Source organism: Scedosporium apiospermum, assembly GCF_000732125.1.
Source record: "Scedosporium apiospermum strain IHEM 14462 chromosome Unknown SEQ_SAPIO_0095, whole genome shotgun sequence".
Taxonomy (NCBI): domain Eukaryota; kingdom Fungi; phylum Ascomycota; class Sordariomycetes; order Microascales; family Microascaceae; genus Scedosporium; species Scedosporium apiospermum.
This window is the reverse complement of record NW_015971796.1, coordinates 189,228-208,619: the sequence shown is the minus strand read 5'-3', so window position 1 is coordinate 208,619 and position 19,392 is coordinate 189,228. Positions and strand designations below refer to the sequence as shown.

At 51.1% G+C, this 19,392-nt stretch overlaps 2 protein-coding genes and 1 pseudogene across 2 annotated transcripts; 2 read left to right on the top strand and 1 right to left on the bottom strand.

Moving 5' to 3' along the window:
• Nucleotides 1-248: 248 nt before the first annotated feature.
• SAPIO_CDS4894 (uncharacterized protein) lies at nt 249-3,099 on the top strand (the record flags this gene model as incomplete). The annotated part of the gene is made up of 4 exons (XM_016787341.1): nt 249-694; nt 758-2,581; nt 2,933-3,006; nt 3,062-3,099. The coding sequence occupies 4 exons, from the start codon at nt 249-251 to the stop codon at nt 3,097-3,099; spliced, it is 2,382 nt and encodes a 793-aa protein (XP_016643016.1).
• A 6,957-nt stretch (nt 3,100-10,056) lies between these two features.
• On the top strand, nt 10,057-15,807 carry SAPIO_CDS4893 (annotated as a pseudogene; the record flags this gene model as incomplete).
• Nucleotides 15,808-16,399: 592 nt separating this feature from the next.
• On the bottom strand, nt 16,400-19,131 carry SAPIO_CDS4892 (uncharacterized protein; the record flags this gene model as incomplete). Its single annotated transcript, XM_016787340.1, has 6 exons — nt 16,400-16,987; nt 17,059-17,372; nt 17,460-17,586; nt 17,663-18,518; nt 18,623-18,841; nt 18,914-19,131. The coding sequence occupies 6 exons, from the start codon at nt 19,129-19,131 to the stop codon at nt 16,400-16,402; spliced, it is 2,322 nt and encodes a 773-aa protein (XP_016643015.1).
• Nucleotides 19,132-19,392: the final 261 nt, after the last annotated feature.

The window sequence follows — 19,392 nt, the reverse complement described above, 5'->3', positions numbered from 1 at the left end:
GCAAAACAGCAAGGGTGGCACACCTATCAAACAAGCTCAGTGACATTCCCTCCTTTCCAGGCCTTGATTTGGGGAGAGATAATATCCAATAGGTATAAGTGAGCCGAACCTGCAGGCTATAATCGGCGGAGTTCGATTATTCATATTCTAAAGCGGGTTGCCTTTCTTTCTATTCTAACAGGTTCTAGCAGCTTCAATTTCTTCTCGGTCGTCAACTCTTGAGGCAAGCGTCTATCAACCGAGCAACCATGAGCGGACCTGACATCGCTGGGCTCGCGATAGCCGTTGCGCGCCTATGCAACGGACTGGCGTTGGGACTTTACAAAATCATACGGAAGGCCAAGAATCTCCTCGACGATGCCTGCAAAATACAGCACTCCCTTGTCCTCCTCACAAAGTCGCTAGACAAAGTTGGGGCACTCTTTGCGGTTTCGAGCAGAGCCGGCCCGCTGGACGCCCGAGAGGAATCCTTCCGAGACTCGATCTATCAGATCCTACACTCCATCAACCAGGACTTGGTAGCTTTGAAAGACAAACTTGGGCTTGAGAAGCTATTGAATCGAAAGCAGAATCTTTTGAAAGATATAAAAACTACGTTTAAAAGATCGCTTGAGGATGAGGAAATAAAGGAGATACAGGGCAGGGTTGAAAACTCCCACAGACTCCTCCAGACGCATTTCGAGATGTTGTTACTGTAAGCATTTCCCTGCCATCGGGAGACTGTGTGACAAAACGTATCAGAACTAACTAAAGTTAGGCTGTCGAGCTGGAAGACAACCGACAGGGTTAACGACTTGGTTACTATCGTTGAAAACGTCTTCACACGATTGCTCGAAGATGGCAGCAACATGCCAATGCCGGCAATATCCGGTCCGGCTCCGGTTACACCCAGCCGAGTAGAAACCGGTGGCAGTTCTGCCAATGCCAATAGCACTGTGACTCGAAATGCACGTAGAATTAGGTACCTCAGTGCCGTTGAGCAGTGGCGGGATTGTTCCAAGAGTGTATTAGTCGACTTGGTCGCCAGTGGCAGCTCGACGAAGGAGAGCATTGCCCCATCTATTCTCGACGGCGGCTTCGATTCCGAATCTCCAATTTCCGATAGTGAAGCCAGTGAGGAGGATACTGCCTCAGACACCAGCGAGCCGGCAACGCGCGAGGCGACAGGATCTGTGCCATTCTCCCTGGGAGACGGGACAGAAGAAAGCTTTCCGAAAGAAAATACCGATCCGCCGGCCCCGGAGAAAGAACAGTACGAGAGAGAATTAGAAATCGAAGTCAACTACTGCCTAAAAGAGGTAGATAAAATGATCAAACAGGAAAAGTACGCCGAGGCTGCGAATCACCAACAAGATGTCATCAACACTCGGATCAAGCTCAGCGTTTATCAGGAGTTCCCGTTCAGTGAAGAGTGTGAAATGAAGGAGACGCTTGTTAAGCTCCACATGAGAGCGGAAAACCTTGTGGAGCTCAATAAGGCATATCCCATTATTCAGGAGCTTGTCAGTAGGGCCGACCAGAAAGACGACAACGACCATGGTCTCAGAAGTCGGCTTTATCAGACTCGGAGCGAGATCGAATTTCGTCAGGGCAGATTTAATGAAGCACAGAGCTCGGCTCGGTATGCTGCATGTATCCTCATCAACGCACCCGGAAAGAGAAGCCCTGAAGAGAAGGAGTGGATAAAAGAAGCAGCCAGATCCAGCTACAGGGCAGCCATGCGGATTCCGAATGCCAAATTGGCCACTGTCACCTTTGAGTATATAAAAGAGGAGCTGGGTGATCCGGAGTTCCGCATTCCTGAGGATCATAACTACAGGAAAACTCTTGAATGGTGCAGGAAGCGGCACTTCAAAGTTGAGATGGAGGGGTTCGCCTTTGATGTTTGCGACGTTGAGCCTTCTAGACAGATTCGCGGATACTCTCCAATACACTACGCCATCAAGGAGAGGCGAATAGATATGCTCAGAAGCATGCTGTCTTATCCCTGTAACCTCGATGTCCAAATGGCTGATGGAACGACTCCGCTTCTCCTCGCGTGTTCCAAGGATAATTTCGACGCCGTCAAGCTCCTCCTCGACAAAGGCGCAAACGGAAACGCCAAAGACAATCTCGGTATGAACGGTCTTCATCGTTGCCAAGACGCGTTCAAAGAGGGATCGAAAATCGCAAGGCTTCTCCTCGGCGACTGGTCTCGATCGGGCCAGATTAAGGAGTGGACTCAGTATAATAAGACGGCCGTACACCTCGCAGCGGAGAAGGGAAATCTGAAAGTGTTGCAACTCCTCTTATCCCGAGGCGCTGACCCCAATGCTCAATACCGTGAAAGTCCAACGCCACTTACCGCGGCTGTCCGTTCCAATGCCAACAACAAGAGGAACGTCGTGGAACTTTTGTTGAGTAAGGGTGCCGATCTAGATAAAAAGGATGGGACTGGATGTACTGCTGAAAAGATCGCGCAGGAAAAGGAGATCAAAAGACTCCTAAAAGCAGCTAGGGACAGAAAAGCGACGCCACCGTCCCGGCGGAGTAGCGCAGCGACAACAGTAGTATCGGACTCGACGAAGCTATCGCAGGAAGAGTGTGTATGCCCTCATTGCCCGTACCATTCCAGATTCCCCGGGGAACCTGCCGAGCTTTCGACAACTCCTTCGCGGCTCTCCGAGAGCTCAAGGAGATCCAGCAAGCTTTTCAGTCGGTGGAGTCAGGGCGAAAAGATTGCGGACCGTACCCAACGATGATGAGTATTTGACGGCAATGATGTATTGTAGTATGAATGTGACACAGGATTCAGTCCAGTTATATAATGTGGCTTCTTAGCCAGTTGTTCTCGTTCTCTAATACCCTCTCTATGGACACCCGATGTACTTACGGCTAGACTCCTGGTTCAGTTGATCCCAAGAGATGCCTCAGTGACCATGTAACACAACAGCGCTGACGGTAATTTCGACTGGTTCCTCGACCTCGGTGACATAACGGGAGGCTTGGGCAGTCGCCCGAGCAAGAGTATTGAGGAACGTTTCGAGTGCGGCGATCGATCACTAACTCTCAAGGCAAACAGACAACCACAAGGGTGTCACGCACCGCCGAAAGGGTTAAAGGGATGCTCAAGTCACCCCTATGGAGATGAGTATTTCCTATTTTGCTTAAACCCTTGTTTATTCATTTGGAGGAGTTGATATTTTCTGCATCCCAAGATTCCGGGGATGTAAAACTGGGCCTTCTCCGGGGAACTTGGGCTGATAACGCAGCATTGTTCATTGTACTCTAGTCTCCCCACCCTTAACAGAGAGGTTGCGGGGAGGATGGGGAACGGATACTTGCCGGCGCCAGCCGTACAACCGTTCAACTTTGAGGCGTCATGTTTACATATATAGTGTGAGCCACCTCAGTACAAGACTACGGAAGGGCTTATTCGAAAAAGCTCAAAAGTCCTCAAGTCGCCAGGCTATGTCCTGTCCAAGACCCACTGGCATGCATTATTCGTGCTTCCCCGGACTTCGCATTGCTGCTCTGACATCCTCTTTCTGGACTAGTTCCCTAAGAATCACGGGGAATCACGAACTAACACGCTAAGAGACTGGGGCGCCCCGTACAACTGGTGGATCAATATTGATTGGTTCATCAATGTGCGTGGATTATTTTCCTCATGGGCTCTATGTATGGTAACTGTCGTCCCCAATATTGTGACCCGGTACGAAGTATCTCAAGTGCCTCTTCCGGCTGGAGCCCTATTACTTTCCTATATGCTCTTCCTTGAGCGAGATATTTTCCTCAATCAACTTCGAATCATTAACAGTCAAGGACATGAGTAGCCCAAAGTCTCCCAAGTCCCCAACCAAGACGCCGAAGTCACCGGCAAAGTCTGCGTCTCCCTCCACTGGGGAAGCGTCCCCATTAGGTGATGCGAACACCATAATTGAAGTGGTAAAAGAACCTTCTCCTAGAACAAGCCAGGCGGGCATTACCACCAGAACACCCACCTACTAATCCCTCTACCAATATGACGCCACACCCACTTCGATCCCTATCTAGGGAAGCGAAGCCGCATTTAACTACAAGTATATAGACCCGGCAACGACTACGGAACGGAATCAGGACTCATATAAGCGGATGGTAACCTCATTTCGTCTATATAAGCTTATCCTAGAGTCAGGAAAACGACTGGTAATTAACGCCATTTACTCTCTTCCCTTGGAATATATTTTTTACTCCATTGTGTGTAATGCGAATGCCCATCCGTGAGAGGGGCACCTATATATACTCTCTTTCTGCTGGTTGGGAAATTCCGGACTCAATTTTACGGAGACGAACGTTTTCGGAACTTTCAAAAATGTCCCTCATTGAGGCCATCTCGTGTTGAGCAGGTTCAGAAATAAGCGCGGGATAAATTCTCCACCCATCACTCACACAAAACTCTAGACCCGCATTTCCTCAAGCACAGTTGGCATGCAATGACCGGCCAGAGGCCCAAAAGAGGAGCACGAGAATTATTGTCTACTATTGGCCAGGCCGACCAAGCGCACCAAATACAGGGCCCGGTAGCATGGGCCTAACTTCCAGATTTACCATATATATTAGAGAAGAGATAAATATGTAACCAAGGGGGTGGGGGTGTCGGAGACCCCCCTCTGGTTGGGCCCCGGAGAGCCCCGGAAATGGCCTGTCGGCCTATAAAAAGCGGGCTTTTTTTTTTTTTTTTTTTTTTTTTTTTTTTTTCTTTTTTGATTGTAGTTTTCACTAATGAGATGTTTAGGCAAGGGAATCTCTTAGAGAGGAAAAGTGGAACTGCTTTGATTATGGAAGGCATGGCTTGTTTGCTTCGCCAGCAGCTACGCTACTAGGATCGTGATCCCGCTGTTTACAAGATAAGTGCTATTGCACTAAGTCCTATTAGTCCAGTGAGAGTATACTGATATCTGCCCACTCAACTTTACGGAGATATTTCTTAATTACCTTGTTAGAGTGAGACTAGAGGTGCCTCTTTGATTTTGACCAAGATATTGTCAGGTGCGTAGTAAGAAATAAGAAATAAGTCCTATCTAGGTGGTTAGAGATGTGTCCGGCGCCTTTGGGAGTGGGACTGCACCATCTCTGATTTACAATTCACTGTATCCAGGCGCAGAACTGTCCCCTCTCCTCGCTAAAACTCGCCCTTTTCACCGCCTGCCTATCCTATCTGTTCCCGAAATATGTCCAATTACCTACCGCCTGCCTATTTCATCCGCCACTTACCCATTTTATCAAAGTCTCAAAACCTGTCCCCAACACCCTGTTAAACACGACCATTGGTATGCGGGGGATTTCGCCCTTAATTCGAAATGCGGCCCGGAAGAAGACCACAGTAAGCGTGACCACCGAGCAGTCCGTATGTCTCCCGGCAACATAGGGCTGTCTATACGCCATCGGAGAACAGAATACGTCGTGTGATCTTCACCGTATTCGTCGTCCTCATTGTCTTCTTGTTCGTCGTCGTCCTCTCGTGTTCTTCGTCTTCCTCTTCACTATTAGACAGCAGCGAAGGTGGTGAGGAAAATATCGAGAGAAACGAGAATGAAGATGATGTAGAACCGTCGTCCTGGCCGCGAACTATCAGAGTGTTTGTAGAGACCAAATAACAATGGCCCATCAAAGAGCACTCACTCCACACAAGGTGAATATGGTCATGTGATTTCGATTCAGGGAAAATGGGGTGGAATGGCGAAACGTCAGCGTCCTCCGCTAAGCGTACCAGCGCATAACGTAAGTAAGCTTGCATAACAGCTGGCCACGTCCCAGATCCTGGTCTGTTGCTTGTGGGGCTGTGGCCGGGTGTGATCGCCAGACTTCGGCCGGATCTCACAATCACCTCCCGTCTTGCGCAGGTAAACTACAATCCACTTTGGCTGTCGACAATCACCAGTTCCCTCAGCCTCATCACTGCCGATCAGCAAGCCTCGCGAAACGATCAGCAGAGCTGAGCTCTACTAGATAGAGCCGGGCATGATCGACATCGACAGGATTCCATTTGCTTCTAGTCTCTCAGCTCATGCCGGCATCGAGATGTGGGCCGCGCCGTGGATAGCATGCAAACCACATGTTATGGGAATGACACTGTCTGCATGATGAGTGTGCTATTGGCCATCGCATTTCAGCGATGTTGATCACCTTGTGATGCTTTCTTTGGCCAGAGCCACCTTCACACAAACCGCGCAAATAATCCTCGCAGATTGACGTGTTCACGATGTTGTGCTGTCCCAAGGATTTAATTGGTGTTGATGGTGGTCCTGGTGAGCAATTTCCTTTCCTGCCTGTGACCAACAGCGACCAATAGTGACATGCACAGTTTCCTCATCTCGCTGGGGCGATCTTTGAGGGCGACGCGTCCCGTTCCCACCACCTGCAACAAAAGCTGCCATTCCCGTCCGCAAATAGTATCCTCCCAGCTCTGCAGCGCTTACGACCGTGGAAGAGCCCACTAACGCTCCTCCCTATCCTCGCCAGTTTCATACAGCAAACAGTTTTGGGAACAATAATCCACTAGCAACCCGCCATATCCTTCTCAACCAAATGCAGCCATGGCGAAATGCTGTCTCTTCATCATCGGCTGGAGGACAGGAGGCTGCATGCGCACCTCGAATTGTATTTGTTTGTCAGGTTGTGTGAGTACGACCCGCCGGATCGCCATGGTCATTACCCGGTCTCGAATGGGGTGAAGCCTATTTCTGACCCGCTGCCTGTTTTGACATCGTCGACAATTGGGACTCTATCAAAACATGGAGACAATTGGATTGAAATGGCGGATGCCGTCTATTCATCCAGTCGGTAAGAAACTCGCCAGCCACCTGCCCAGGTCGAGCAACCAATGAGCGGCATGATTCGCCCCTGCAATACAGCATGGGTGAGGTCTGCGGCTTCCAGAGCACCGCCACAACTTTCTGCCTGACCACCTAAGGGCATGTCGTCTCTCCAACTCCAAAAGCGGGGATCTCGTCGCTCTCGATGTTGATCACAGCCTGACAACGGACAACGTCGAATACTGGTCGGTTTCAGATGTCATGGGACGCGAGGCCGTGAAGACAAACCCTCGTGTGTGTGCTTCAGCACCATCAGCCTGGCCTTGAACCCCCCTCGCAAGTTCGCCTTGAGAGGAATTGGTATTCCAGATGAAGATACCCATGGACGCATATCCGGCTCACGAGGATCCCATAACTGCGCCAGCCATAGTAGTTTGCCTTCCGTTATTGCCGCAGCCAGTTTCACAGCCATTTGATGCATATACCGCTGGGGAAAAGTCCACTCTCGGCATTGGTCACCAATGCAAGTAGTATCGTGGCTCAGATACCTCCCAATCTGGTGAGCAAGGGCAGATTCTCTTTGTGAATACAGTTCTATTGAAAGCCAGATGAGTTGTTTCTGCTGGTCTAAGGTAAGGCGACCATTCTGTCTTTCAGAAACCGGGGGCGGATGCTATGAGTAATTCGCCGTATAGATAGTTCTGCGTAGTCTCCACAGATGCCCCCACGTCTTGATGCCAGTCAGAGTTAGCTCTGCTTCAATGAATCGGCATCCTTTACTAAAAGTTAGGCTAGGCCTGTCTTTAGGAGCGTAGAATCCGTCGAAAACCTGGGCCTTCAAGTATGCGGCTACAGTCATGTCAGCTGACGAGCGAACGGTTTTCCAGCTGGGGCTATTATGGAAAATTTCTCTGTTGATGAGACATATTGCTAAGACTGATAAGCTGAGACTTTGTAATGATAGTTGAAGGTTTTCGATATCTATCTGTATCAGATATTGACAGTAGTTGGCAATAATGGTAAGGCGGTCCCAAGGATCTTCGAGGCCCCTGGCTTGGACATTGGCCATGATAGATGGTGATATTGGGTGCGAGGTGTTGAGTAATACTGTATATTTTCCTTCTACGGAGAGGATATGGTGAATCTGTGCCCTTACCCTAGGCTGCTGTGTAGCTGGAGGTGGAACTGCTAGGCAGAGTTTAGAGGCTTCCTTGTAGAAGCACACAGATCGGATACACAGCTCCCCTGGAACGTAGCGAAAGATGCCATGTGGTCTCTTTTGCCATTCTAAGGAAGCAGGATGTGGGATAAGAAGGGTAAGGTCTATCCCTATATGGTAGCACTCCTGAAATGTCTATGCTCTCATCCACCAGAGGTCGTTCATCATTTGACACAGTAGATCCAGTGCTTCATATGCATTTTCTAGACTTATAGAAAGGAGAAATCGATTCCTCTCTTGAGTCTCCTAGACGAGACGGCCTTTAAGAATGTCAGCTAAGAGAGCCATTTCCTTATCCAACTTGATTAGTCTCCCTAATATAGCAGCAGGGTGCTTGCTGCGCTTATAAACTAGGTCTATTGTTTATATGTCGGCTTTCTTTCGATTGCAAGTTGGGTGGTTGCATATGCGTTTCTTGCAAGTCTTCTACTTAATGCAATTCCTATCAATCCACAGTTATTCCACCTCGATGCTAGACATGTAGGCAAATATCTAGTTAAGGACAGAGTCTCTGACAGGCGATGGAAAGAACTGGCGTTTATCCCTGGTTTCGACTAGATAGCTGTAGTTTGTTGGATCTTTATGGCCGGACTCTTTCCATATATATGATAGGGCTGCATAGTCGTCTGTCTCTTGCGCATTGATCCAACTCCGGAGAACAACACTCCGTGCTGGGTACCTCGGTTTGAAGTAGCAACGAGGCCAGATTCGTTCTTGTTCGGCATATTCGTCGAGGGATAGACACTTTGTACCAAATGTTCACGACGCGGAATATGCGCGGTTCACGGCGAGCACCAAAAGCAAGAGGTCATGAAAGTTTACGGCGGAACAACATGCCCCATATGCCACGAAGACGACGTTTCCAAGCTTATCACCGACTCTTGTAGTAGGAACGGCATTCACAACGCAAGTTTTCTAGTACTAATTAGGCTTAAGGTCATATCTTTTGCCTTGATTGCTACGTTAAGGCTTACAGTCGTCGTAAAGCCAAGTCTCCTACATGCCATAGTCGTTTTCACGTACGACTAATAGCGCCTCGGATTTCCACTAAGGGGGGTGGGAGGTTGTTGCGTTAGGGGGAGAATTGAGAAACGTGCAGGAACTGGCAGGCGCAAGGCCGGCACGGCCGGCACCAAATCTAAGCCGATAATAATAGATTAAGAGAGATTGAGGGCGATGAGAATAGTTGTGTTTACTGACGCAATCGGTCTCTAACGCTTTCCGGGTGGGGTTGTTGAGGAATCTTTCCGGCATTTTCGACTCGAACAATGGCCAATAGCTAGCGCCACCCTTCTAACCCGTTCAGTCAGGCGCCGGGGTTTGCCTAGTTGAGGCAGGCGGAGTAACAACCAAAACACGTCCCCAATCTGGTCATCAAGAATTGCCATTTCCTCCTCCGGACCTGAGCAGCCCCCGCTCCAGCCTGAGCAAGGGTGAGCAAGGTGGGCGAGGAGGTCACTGTTTTTAGGACGGCTCGGTTATAATTGCCATGTCTACAAAAGTATAGAAACTTAGAAAGTATGGTTGAGTTGCAAGGATGAGTTCCAGAACCCAGTTTTGGGACACTATTGCACTCCCACCTAGAACAGCCAAACAACCAAGAAAATGACAACTATTAATTTTCAAGTGTCCGGGGAGATTAGCCCGCTGATTCCGGGGCCACTTTTTAACCAATCGATTCCTCAATTCTTCAGGTCACTTAAGGGCCCTGCACAGATTAATCGCCAATTTCCTCACTTGCATGGAGCTGAGTTGAGGATGGCCCCGAAGCGGGCGTTTGGGTGAGGACTGACCTATTATGATCCCCGAGGTCGGCCAACTCAGCGAATGTTCGCGTTCCATTCCCATATGCACCCGAATTTTAGGTATAGCCGATGGGGGCTTCGAGTTCCTGCATTATCACACCGAAAATTCGTAGGGTTTATACCAGGTTCTAGGCGCAGCCCTCCCTTCCTTCTTCCTCCCCCGAGTAATATAAGCCTTGGTCCTTCTCCCAGAGAGTTTCTGTGAACTCGGTCTCAAAGAGCATTGCTATTTCTCGCTCACTTAATCATCTTCACCATGAGTCAGCAGAGTACCACTATACTAGCCGACAGGCTCAACTGGGCTGCTCACGAGAGGACCATTCGACGTCTCTTTGTCGAAGAGAAGAGGCCTCTTTGCGGGCCTGAGGGTGTCATGGACACCATGGCACGACTGCATCAATTCTCAGCAACGTACGCACTTACCCCGCCAAGCATCCTGTACTTACACTACTAAAAAAAAGAATAACAGGAAATCCCAGTACTTGACTCAGTTTAGAAGATGGAAAATCAAGAAGAATCACGGGGGCTCTGAGTGGAAAGCGATCGCCAAAAAGATCGAAGCTCGGAAGTCCTATGGTAAGGAGAGTGTTGTCTATAAAAATGGACGACCGATTCCCTCCTCTAAGGTTCGGAGGCAAGTCTCTCACCATGGCTTCACGTCAACGTTGGAGCGGGTCATTCAGGGTAATTTCCTTGTCTCCCCTCTCTGGGCATTATTTTGACCTCCAGACCTTAGGATCCCCACCTCGAACGCCTCCGGGGTTTTCGATCCTCACCCCACCGCCGACCGCTGCGTCGGCCTACTTTGCTATTGATCTTCCATTCTCGACCTTTGGAACATTTCTTCAAGAGAGACGTATGTTTCCCAAATAGTCGTTATCGCTATCAACTGCCTCCCCACACCCTTACCTCCTTCCCTCTCTGGCCCATACCCCGTGCGGATTTCCTTCTCTAATCTCAGCCCGTTCCAATCTTGCTTCAATCTACTAATGACTCTTGAAGGGCGTTCGCAAGAGCATTGGCTTGTCAATCCGGAACTGCAGCCAAGCTCGGCCCTTGTGCCGGTCAGCCCGGGTTCCCTGATAGCCACGCCGGAGGCTCTTCAGCCACCTGGGCATGAAGCACATTTACTTGCAGACGTTTTCGCGAAACATGAACTTTTAGTTGCACCACTCCTCCGCTCATTATTGCCACAATCACTTGCGGCTCTCCCGAGCCATGCCAGTGAGACGAGTGGCTTCCCTGACATGGCCAATAGCCTCCAAGCCGTCTCCTCGGAGTTCTTGCGGCTGCTCGTCTTTTCATTGTCGAATAATTTCGCTGGACTATGCGCCAGCATCAGCCCGGGACAAATTTGGAACTACCTCAGAGCTGGATCCCTCGACGCAGTCTTTGATTTTGTCACAGCACACTCTGGACCAACCTCTATCGGGCTACAGCTGAGTCTCTTCAAATGTGCTACTGCTGCTGGAGACGCAAAGGCCATTGAATATTTTCTAAAAGCGAAAAACTCAGATTTGAGGCTCAGCGAAGTCCGCTACCAGATGTCGGGCAAACCGTGTACACCAATTCAGCTAGCCATTTACCATCAAGCATGGAGCGTTGTCGAGGTTCTCGTTCGGCACTCTGTGGCCCTAAATCAACCACCCGACTTGTCTGAGCCGAAACACTTTGTCCCGGGGCCAGGTATTATTCGAGGACTGTCTCATGATGTCTGGAAAATTCTGGTCTCCACGGCCAGTTCACTGCCACCTGATTGTCTCGAAATGGCTTCGACGTACGGTGACTCATTCCTCGTTGAGATATTTATCGACTCGGCGACAGATAGGCGAAAGTTGGGATGGCTTGTCACCGGCCAATTCCATTCGTCTCTAGCCCATGCACAGGCTTGGCTCATTCCAAAGCTAGTTCGCCTCATGTTCGAGATTACCCCTTCCCCAGACGTTTTGGCAAATAGATGTACTCGCCGCAAATCGACGGGTTGTTTTCTACCGAAGCTATGCCTGATAGATCTGCTGGCTCAAAGAGGAGACTTTAGCATTATAAAAAGCCTTTTTCATTCGAACAAGGCGTATATCTCGCAAAATACTCTTCGCTGTGCCGCTGAGGCAGGAAGGGAGGACATAGTCCGCTTCCTTCTTGAGCTGGGTGCAAGCGCGTTTGAGCTTTCTTGTTTCCGGGATACAGCGTATTCTGTGGCCATCAAAAATCAGCACCATTCGCTGATACAGTTATTTGGGGCACTAGAAGTACCTCTCTCCGCGAAGAATCATTCCTTCGAGGCAGAGTTCCGTGCTGCCTTGGATGCGAGGGATGGGAACCAGGTACGACGCCTAGTCCAATATGCGTCTCTCGAAAAGAGGCATTGGCTCGAAAAGTGTGTCGAGCTTGCGATCGAAAAAGATGAACCAGATATTGCCCTTGCCCTATTTGACCAACTTGGCTCCAGGACGAGTGTCTCTCGATATGTTGGGGAGAAATTGCTGCTGGCGGCCTTGGTGAGACGAAAGCCAGGCCATGTCAGTGCCTTGCTGGACACTGATGTCGACGTTGAGTCAGGACGTGCAATGTCGATAGCTGTCAAATGGGGAGATGTTGGTGTTGTTCAGGCGCTCATATCCGCAGGTTTCCTTCTCGATTTCGATGATCCAGACTCCACATATTTCCGTTCGCCACTCTACTTTGCCGTACGGGATGGCAATAAGAATATGGTAGACTTTTTGCTGAAAGCAGGAGCAGGGTTGAACTGTCCATCCTCTAGAACGCCACTGCGAGCTGCTGTTCAGAATCGAGACAGGGATATGGTAATGCATCTGTTGTCTTGGGGAGCGGACCCCAACGACTCAGCCGCACTTCTTGCAGCTATCGTCTGCCGCAAAAGACCCTGTGACCGCAAACCTCGATATATCTCACCAGTTCACGAGCGGGTAGGCGACACTTCTGGATATCACTTTAGGACTCGCTGCGACCTTTGTGATGATCCCGTCTCCGATGACTTCACTTGCTGTGGCTTCGCTTCCGGGCACGGCTCTTACAGAGAAGACTCTGACTCGTACGACTCGGACGAGAATTATCACTACGGCGACAACGACTCCGATAATCGCGATTTTGACCCTGGTTCGATGCGGCGCAACAAAAAATGCATTGATGCGGACATGGAGATGGTCGACTTACTTGTCAAAACTTTCCAAAAGCGTTATCCTTGCGGACAACGTAACTACGGTTCTACGGCTCTATCAAGGGCAATTCGGGAGAAGGAAAATGAACTTGTGGAATATTTTATTCGTCGTCGCATTGGTATCGATCCCTTATGTGCAGATGCCAGCTTGCGTCCGACCCCACTCACTGAAGCTATTCGCCTAGATGGGGGTACAAACTTGAACATGGTCCGAATGCTGCTTGAAGCTGGCATAGACCCCAACTCCATCATTGATGAGTCCGAGCAACCTGATGTTGGCATGTGCTCAAGAGAAACCCCTCTCCTAGTAGCCATTGAAACGAAGCATGTTCCATTGCTCCAGCTACTCATTGACTATGGCGCGTCGGTAAACCTTGCAGCCGGAGGCGGGATAAAGAAGACCCCTTTGCAGAAGGCTGCCGAGCTTGGATGCTTCGAAGTTGTTCAGTTCCTGCTCAGGTGTGGTGCGAGAGTCAACGCCCCGCCTGCCCACCGGGGAGGCGCAACAGCACTCCAGTTTGCGGCTATACGAGGGTTTGGAGGAATCGTGGAACTCTTGCTCCAAAACGGAGCAGATGTCAATGCGCCGGGAGCTAACATACTGGGGAGGACTGCCCTAGAGGGGGCCGCAGAAGACGGCCGCGTTGATACGGTGAGGATCCTCCTTGAGGCAGGAGCATGCCGTGAAATGGATCAAATCGAACAGTACGAAAGTTCGGTGCGATTTGCCACTAAGAATGGCCACGTACATGTCGTGGAGCTACTCAATACGTATGATCCTCGCAGGGAGATGAGAACTGCCAAAGATTGAGATGCCTTATATACCTTACGACGGCCTTAGCCTAATCAGCTAGGCCATGGCGGCCCGTTGTGATAATGACCAATGGCTGGAGCGGGTACTAGGCGCGGGAGGGGATTAGCACTTGAAGGGTCATCCGGGATCACTCAAGTGATCGGTTACTAGTGGGATAGCTATATAAGGAATAGAATCATTGGAGGCTGGGAGTCGGAGTCAGCGAGCGGGGATAGCGGACCTGTATCTAGAAGTCGCAAGACTCCGTTCTAAAGCGAAGCCTTCTACCAAGATCACTTGATCGCTTGTAGAGCTTCGCATATTACATAACTTCCTGCTGGTCCTAGATCCCCTCCCCCTGCCTTTGCCTTTGTCAGTTGACTCCACAGGGTCCGGACCCGGGCTTGCGCCAGCGTCGGTAGAAGTGGGAGATGCAGGTCGATCTGAGCTTTCCAGTCCGTTGCCGCCCGGCGGCTGTGCCGTGACATTTGCCGACGTAGAAGATTCAGCCCTGAGCCCCTCACTAGCTTGGTTAGTTTTCAGAGGGTACAATCTTAACAGCTTACTTACCGCCCCTTCTAGACTTCTTTTTGACATTGACCAGTTGGGGTCGTAAGAAACCTCGAAGTCGAACCAATTCCCGAAGGTCTCATCATAATGCCACCGGTTTCGGCGCCAAGCCTATCATCTGTGCCTAGCAGGCGTAGTTTATTTGCCTGCGGTCGCAGCCCACCTCACCGAAATGTCCCAAAACGGTTTAGCGTCCTCTCACGTCTCGATGCTCGCATGAACCTGCATTCACCGAACTTGCGATTTGGGTAAAAATGTTTCTAGCATTGTGTACCTTCATTTTCCATTACCGCTATTTGCTCTCATGCTGTATGCTAGCAATTCTCATGTCTAGTTGTTGCTGCCTTTACTATAAATTTGGGCTCGTTCCGCCTCGGGAATCATACCCAGAACAACACCTACTCAAAGCCTCAAATCCTGTCGTGCCATGGCTCCCACTATCTACATTGTTCGCCATGCCGAAGGCGAAAACAACATCGACGTATGTGTGCCCATTTCCGGCCCGCACCTCTGAAACCCTTGCTTTCCCTTGCCTGGCCCGTTTTAGATGTCCTAATCCTGCAATTTCTCGGTCTAACACGCAAACTAACAAAACCAGAACTCGCACTGGAAGCGAGATGCCGTCCTGACAGACAGAGGAAAGCTGCAGGCTCTGGAGCTCAGGGGCGCATTCCCAGACCACGACAAGGTCTCCCTTGTGGTTAGCTCACCGCTTCGCCGCGCCATCCAGACAGCCTGCTTGGCTTTCGCTCCAGCCCTCCGCCGCCCCCACGTTGAGTATTTAGTCAGCCCCCTCGGCCAGGAGGCTAATGCCTTCGAATGTGACATCGGTCACGATCGCCACGAGCTCCAAGGGCTGCTAGCCGAGCTACTTCAAGATTCTGATCTCGGTTTTGACGTTGCCAAGATCAACCTCGGGCTGGTCGAGGATGGTTGGAATTCCAAGGTGGGGAAACCTCAATATTTATATCCCCCCCCCCTCTCTCTCTCTCTCTCTCTCTCTCTCTCTCTCTCTCTCTCTCTCTCTCTCTCGTAGAGTGCCTCCCTGAAAATTTTGGCTTGCTGATACTGCGAGGAACAGACTGGCAAGTGGGGGGCCGACCGGGAAAGCGTGCAAAAGAGGGCGGCCGAGCTGCGATCCTGGCTCTATCAGCGGCCCGAGGAGAGCATCGTGTTCGTCTCCCACGGCGCTTTCCTCCACTACATGACTGAGGACTGGACGGGGGATGATCCCGTGCGAGGTATGTCGCGTCTCCCGTAGCAAGCCAGCCATATCAATCAGTCGGGGAGACAATCAGGAGGGGGATGTTAGGATGGGCGCTGACTCCAGGCATCCAGGCACCGGCTATCTGAACTGCGAAACGCGCATCTTTAGCTTCACGCCGACATCGACGATGGATGACGCCCATTTGGAAGAGTGCGACGAGAACAAGGTATCGCGCATCAGGATCCCTGGCATAGTCTGAATGAATGGGCCAAACTCCTCCCCATTATGACGTGCATATCTGCGTAGCAAGAATGGACCTCTTGCGATGGAAAGGACTGCTGTATTGACTAGTGAAGCGCAAGATGTTGAGAAAAACTACGGCAGCTAGTCATTTGCTTAATTAATTTTTGTTTCTCACTCATACGGGGTGTAATTGAAATTGCTTTGTGTGGTGTGGTGCTAACATCGCGATCAATCTCCTGATCACCGCCCTTCAGGGAGGCCCAGATGTTAATGTGATGTCGACCGAGTCCACCCAAGACTTGGCGAGCTTGTCACTGCAACTTGGTGACTGGCCCCTGTAACGGATATATCTGGTAATTAGCCGGAACGGTCGTGCCGCTTATCATTAAAATCCAGTCACAAAATTGACGCTTCTACGGACAACATGACGGCGCACAAGAACGCCCACCAGAGTGCTAGAACAAGGCTTTGAAGAATGAAGAGTGCCAGTAGTATAAGCTACAACTAATCCATACCCAACCACCACTAGGACAAGCCTGAAGGGGCAAGCCTCTAATACCCACCAAAAAAGAAAGACGTGGCATCCGAATCCCGATTACCCCGTCATTCTAGGTCTCCATGTGAGGAACCTTCTTCTTTCCGGCGTCCTTGACCAACGCTTTCCCGGCACCCAGCCACTCTTCCAGCCCATCCACGCTCTCCACCGTCGGCAAGTCCTCCCACATCGGCAGCGTGTCGGCGTACTCACTCCAGACCCCAGCCATACCTTCAGGCCGCAGCCAGCTACTAATGCTCCTCTTGGCCGTAAAGTAGTAAAAGTAGAGGACCAGGGTAAGCCGCTTGACTCTCTCGACGTACAGCAACCGTTGCGGGTCGGGGTCCCCGCGCCCGTCCCCGTGGACCTCCCACCACGATAGTCGCCATCTTAGCGTCAGGAGGACGTCGCCAAGCTGCTTCACGAAGCGGATGGAGCTCTCCGAGGACTCGAAGCGCAGCTTGTTGATAATTTTCTGCAGTCGGCGGTAGGCGTCGATCTCCAGCTTGCGGCAAATGATCCGAGACAGCGTCGCGCCCAGTATGATTTCCTTTACGTCCTCTGGGTCTTCTACATCGAGCGGCCGCGGCTCGCTCCCGTCGACAGGGACGATGTCGTAGCTACCACGACAAGGCTCGTTGTTCCACACTGGAAGAAGGGCCTGAAAGATGAATTGCTTCTAAGCGTCTGCTTGGCCTTGAGAGAAAAGTTACTCCACGCGGGGGCACTTACCAGCGGATCGTCCAGTGCTTCGCATTCCTTCACACTACTTCTCCAGTCGGAGGTTGTGAGTAGTGCGTTGTCGATGAACTGGCGTAAAGTGGTCGTGTTGGTCTCATCATTCTCCCGGATCTGCCCCAGCAGTCTAGCGTGTTCTGCCATGTCAATGACGAAGAGGGTCCGGGACATCTTTCGCCTTCGAATGTTGAAGGAATGCTGCCGCTCCTGCACGGCTTGCAAGAGGCTGGGAAGGTCAAACTCCTCGGGCATGGAAATTGAGATCCGTCTCCGCCCATCCAGAGTCAAATGCGAGGCGACTCGCTGCGCTGCATCCATTTCGTCAGAAGAGGTTCCACGGTCATGACAGAGGTGGTTTGGGGTTTCGGGGGCAGCGTAAACACTGGGGAACATACAGACATAATTGCAGCTTCCCGACTCGATAATGTCGAGAAAGTGAGCCTTCAGGCAGGGTTGGTGGACCACGTGGGGCTTTCGTTCCCATGCCGCAACGCAGCGATGGCAAGGCGTCCCCCCAACGCACTAGACAGGCACACAGACATAAATATTGATCCATCGCGCCAGCCTCCTAACGGAAGCTTGGAAATGGTTGACGTACCTCTGTGCGAGCTACCTTGCACTTGATGCAAATCTCGTGGGTCTTCCGCTTGCTGGCTACAGCAGCCGACTTCTCCTTGCTGAGCTTGGTACGGCGGACACCTCGCTTCGCCGGAACTTGGTAGTCCTTCACGGATGCGACCCCATTTTCCAGTATGATGGTCAATGCCTTTTTACGGGGTCTTTCTTCCTCTGAGGGTCCTCGCGAAGTGGCAAGGGGCAAAGAGAGATTTGGAAAAGGACGGCGGGCCGGCAAGAGTTTGGGCAGCACGTTGTCGTCATGTTTGTCGGACGCTCGATTTTCCTCCTGTTTGCCCGCTTCACCTAGCGATTCTACAGCCAAAGTTGTGTCCGATATTTCATCTGGTTCGAAGATGTACTTTAGTACGCTGGGATGTGTTTGGTCGGCTTCATCGTCCCAGAAAAGCCAAGAGTCGTCTGGTTCGTCTGGGGGTATTCCCCCGGACGCAGCGCTATCTACCCAGGTGTCATCGAGATCAGTATCTAAAGGATCTGAAGTCTTGCCATCAAGTCCATATAAGCTTCGATATACGGGGGCGTCCCATATGGGCTGGGCTAGCAGGTCCGGTAAGATAGCGGGGGAGACATCGTCGCTAACATGGCTGAGTACAGGATCCACCCAGAGAGGATACTGATGGTGGCTAGCTGGCGGAGCTGGTACGAGTTCCAGGTTCGGGAGCCTGTAATCCGAACTAGGCATAGCTGGCATAGAGTCGGTCGTTGCTATCGGATCTCCCGTCGCTGATAGCAGCTCTAGAGTAGATGCAAGTGATAGCTCAGTTGGCCAGATCCCCGAGTCAGAAGGCAACACCTGAGAGAACTCTGGGAAGAGGCTACTGCTCAGAGTCCATATTCGTTAGCGGACTGACAGAGCTAGTGGGGTTGGGGAATGAGTAGCGACCAGTCCGGATGGAGAGGAGAAGAGAAGAGAAGAACATACGTCGTGCTTGGCCCTATTAGCAAATTGTCCGTGAAAACACCTTGCTGCCAAGTACCGTCGAAGGGCAAGCAGGCGCCATCGTCCCTACCGGCTTGCTTAGGCCCTGGAGTATTCATGGGCACGGAAACATGACAGCTGCGGGGATCGTCAACAATGAAGGAGAGTAGGTCGGGTATCAACGGCAGTGGCAACTGATTGTCTTGCGCGCTGCTAGATTCACTAGGCATATGAGCTTGGTGCTGTTAAACGGAGAAAGAATGGCAGAGAGAAGCTCCGCGTGAGAGGTCTTACCGGAAAATTTGAGAGTTTGCGCCGGTCGAATGATGGCTGGAAGCAAAGCCATGGCAGGCGAGATCCGAGAGAGCAGTGAGTGACGGCGGCGGCGGCGACGAAGAGCAAGAATAGCGGCGCGCGAGCTCAGGATCTTGACAATGTTCCTCTTCGCACGAGAGCCCCGGATCGGCGGTAGATACGACCCTCGTTTCCTGCGAATCTCGGCTGGTAGGCATCTGAGAGAGAGAAGGATCTAGGCCACGGGTGCTCACCCTCGATAAATAAGTGGGCCGGTCAGCTGCGAAGGGACCTAGCCGTTTACGGAATAGATGCGCAACATCAAAAGTGGGGTAGCCACCGCTTTATGAGTACTCCCAGCTATTACCCAGCTATTGCCCCGAAGGGAGGGCAGGCCCAGCCAGCTGGCAAGGAAAAACCGCCTCATCTTGATTATCCCTGGGCTGCCAGGCGGGTCTCACTCCTTCTCTCCAGCAAAT